Source organism: Merops nubicus, unplaced genomic scaffold (genome assembly GCF_000691845.1).
Source record: "Merops nubicus isolate BGI_N331 unplaced genomic scaffold, ASM69184v1 scaffold3429, whole genome shotgun sequence".
NCBI lineage: Eukaryota > Metazoa > Chordata > Aves > Coraciiformes > Meropidae > Merops > Merops nubicus.
In genome coordinates, this window is record NW_008628855.1 from 39168 (window position 1) to 40511 (window position 1344).

At 45.0% G+C, this 1344-nt stretch overlaps 1 protein-coding gene across 1 annotated transcript in view; it reads left to right on the plus strand.

Moving 5' to 3' along the window:
• BAZ1A (bromodomain adjacent to zinc finger domain, 1A) overlaps nt 1-1344 on the plus strand; it is a 62327-nt gene that overhangs the window by 38909 nt on the left and 22074 nt on the right. The window contains 1 exon segment of the mRNA XM_008946781.1: nt 315-439. Coding sequence (XP_008945029.1) covers nt 315-439 — 125 coding nt within the window.

The window sequence follows — 1344 nt, forward strand, 5'->3', positions numbered from 1 at the left end:
GCTCTCTTTCCTTTGAAAAGCAAAGGGCATGTTTTAATCTTTTAATAAGGAACTTTCCATGTAGAGTTCAGTGGGTTTCTTATGGGTTTGAATATATTCTGTGAGTTAAGGTTTATTTTTTAAAAAACATTTACATCTTCGACTAGCTTACGGACTTGTGAGAGGAGAATACTGTTTGTGTTGAAGATGCCATATGCTACTCTGCGTTCTTGGTTTGGTGTGTGGTCTTTTGGTTTTTTTTTTTTTTAAATTCCATTCAGCCTTTAATACATGGTTGGTCAGTTAGTCACCTTAAGCTTGTTTTATTGTGTCAGGGAGGAGGAACGAGAAGACCTTGATACTAGTACAGAGAGCAAAGAAGTTGAGCGTAAAGAGCAAGACATGGACACAGTGACAGAGGATGAAGAAGAACTGGGACCAAATAAAAAACGAGGAAGAGGTATTTGTTCTTCTGTGTACATGTAGGCACTGCACACACACATGCATGCACCCAGGAAGTTCTTGGCTTTTATAGTAAATTTTTATAAAGTATCAATTTTTGCACTTGGGTCACAACAGCCCCAGGCAATACGACAGGCTTGGGGAGGAGTGGCTGGAAAGATGCCTGGTGTTAAAGGACGTGGAGGTGTTGGTGGACAGCCAGCTGAACATGAGCCAGCAGTGTGCCCAGGTTGCCAGGAAGGCCAATGGCATCCTGGCCTGTATCAAAAATAGTGGGACCAGCAGGAGGAGGGAGGTGATCGTGCCCCTGGACTCGGCACTGGTGAGACTGCATCTTGAGTACTGTGTCCAGTTTTGGGCACCACAGTACAAGAAGGACGTTGGAGCTGCTGGAGTGGATCCAGAGAGGGGCAACAGGGCTGGTGAGAGGACTGGAAAACATGCCTTATGAGGAGCCGCTGAGGGAACTGGGGCTGTTTAGTCTGGAGGAGACTGCGAAGAGACCTCATTGCTCTCTACAACTATCTAAAAGGAGGTTGTAGTGAGGGTGGTGTTGGTCTCTTCTCCCAAATTACTGATGATAGGATGAAGGGAAATGGCCTCAAGTTGTGCCAGGGAAGATTTCAGTTAGATATTAGGAAGAAATTCTTCACCGAGAGAGGGGTTAGACACTGGAACATGCTGCCCAGGGAGGTGATGGAGTCATCATCCCTGGAGGTGTTCAAAAAAACAATTGAATGTGGCACTTGATGCTATGGTCTAGTGGTTAGGGAAATGTTGGGAGGAAGTTTGGACTTGATGATCCTGCAGGTCCTTTCCAACCTTGATTCTAAACATGATTATAGTGAGCTATTATTGAGCTGGCTTTACAGGTAGTGCATTCAGAGAGATAGATGGAAAGAG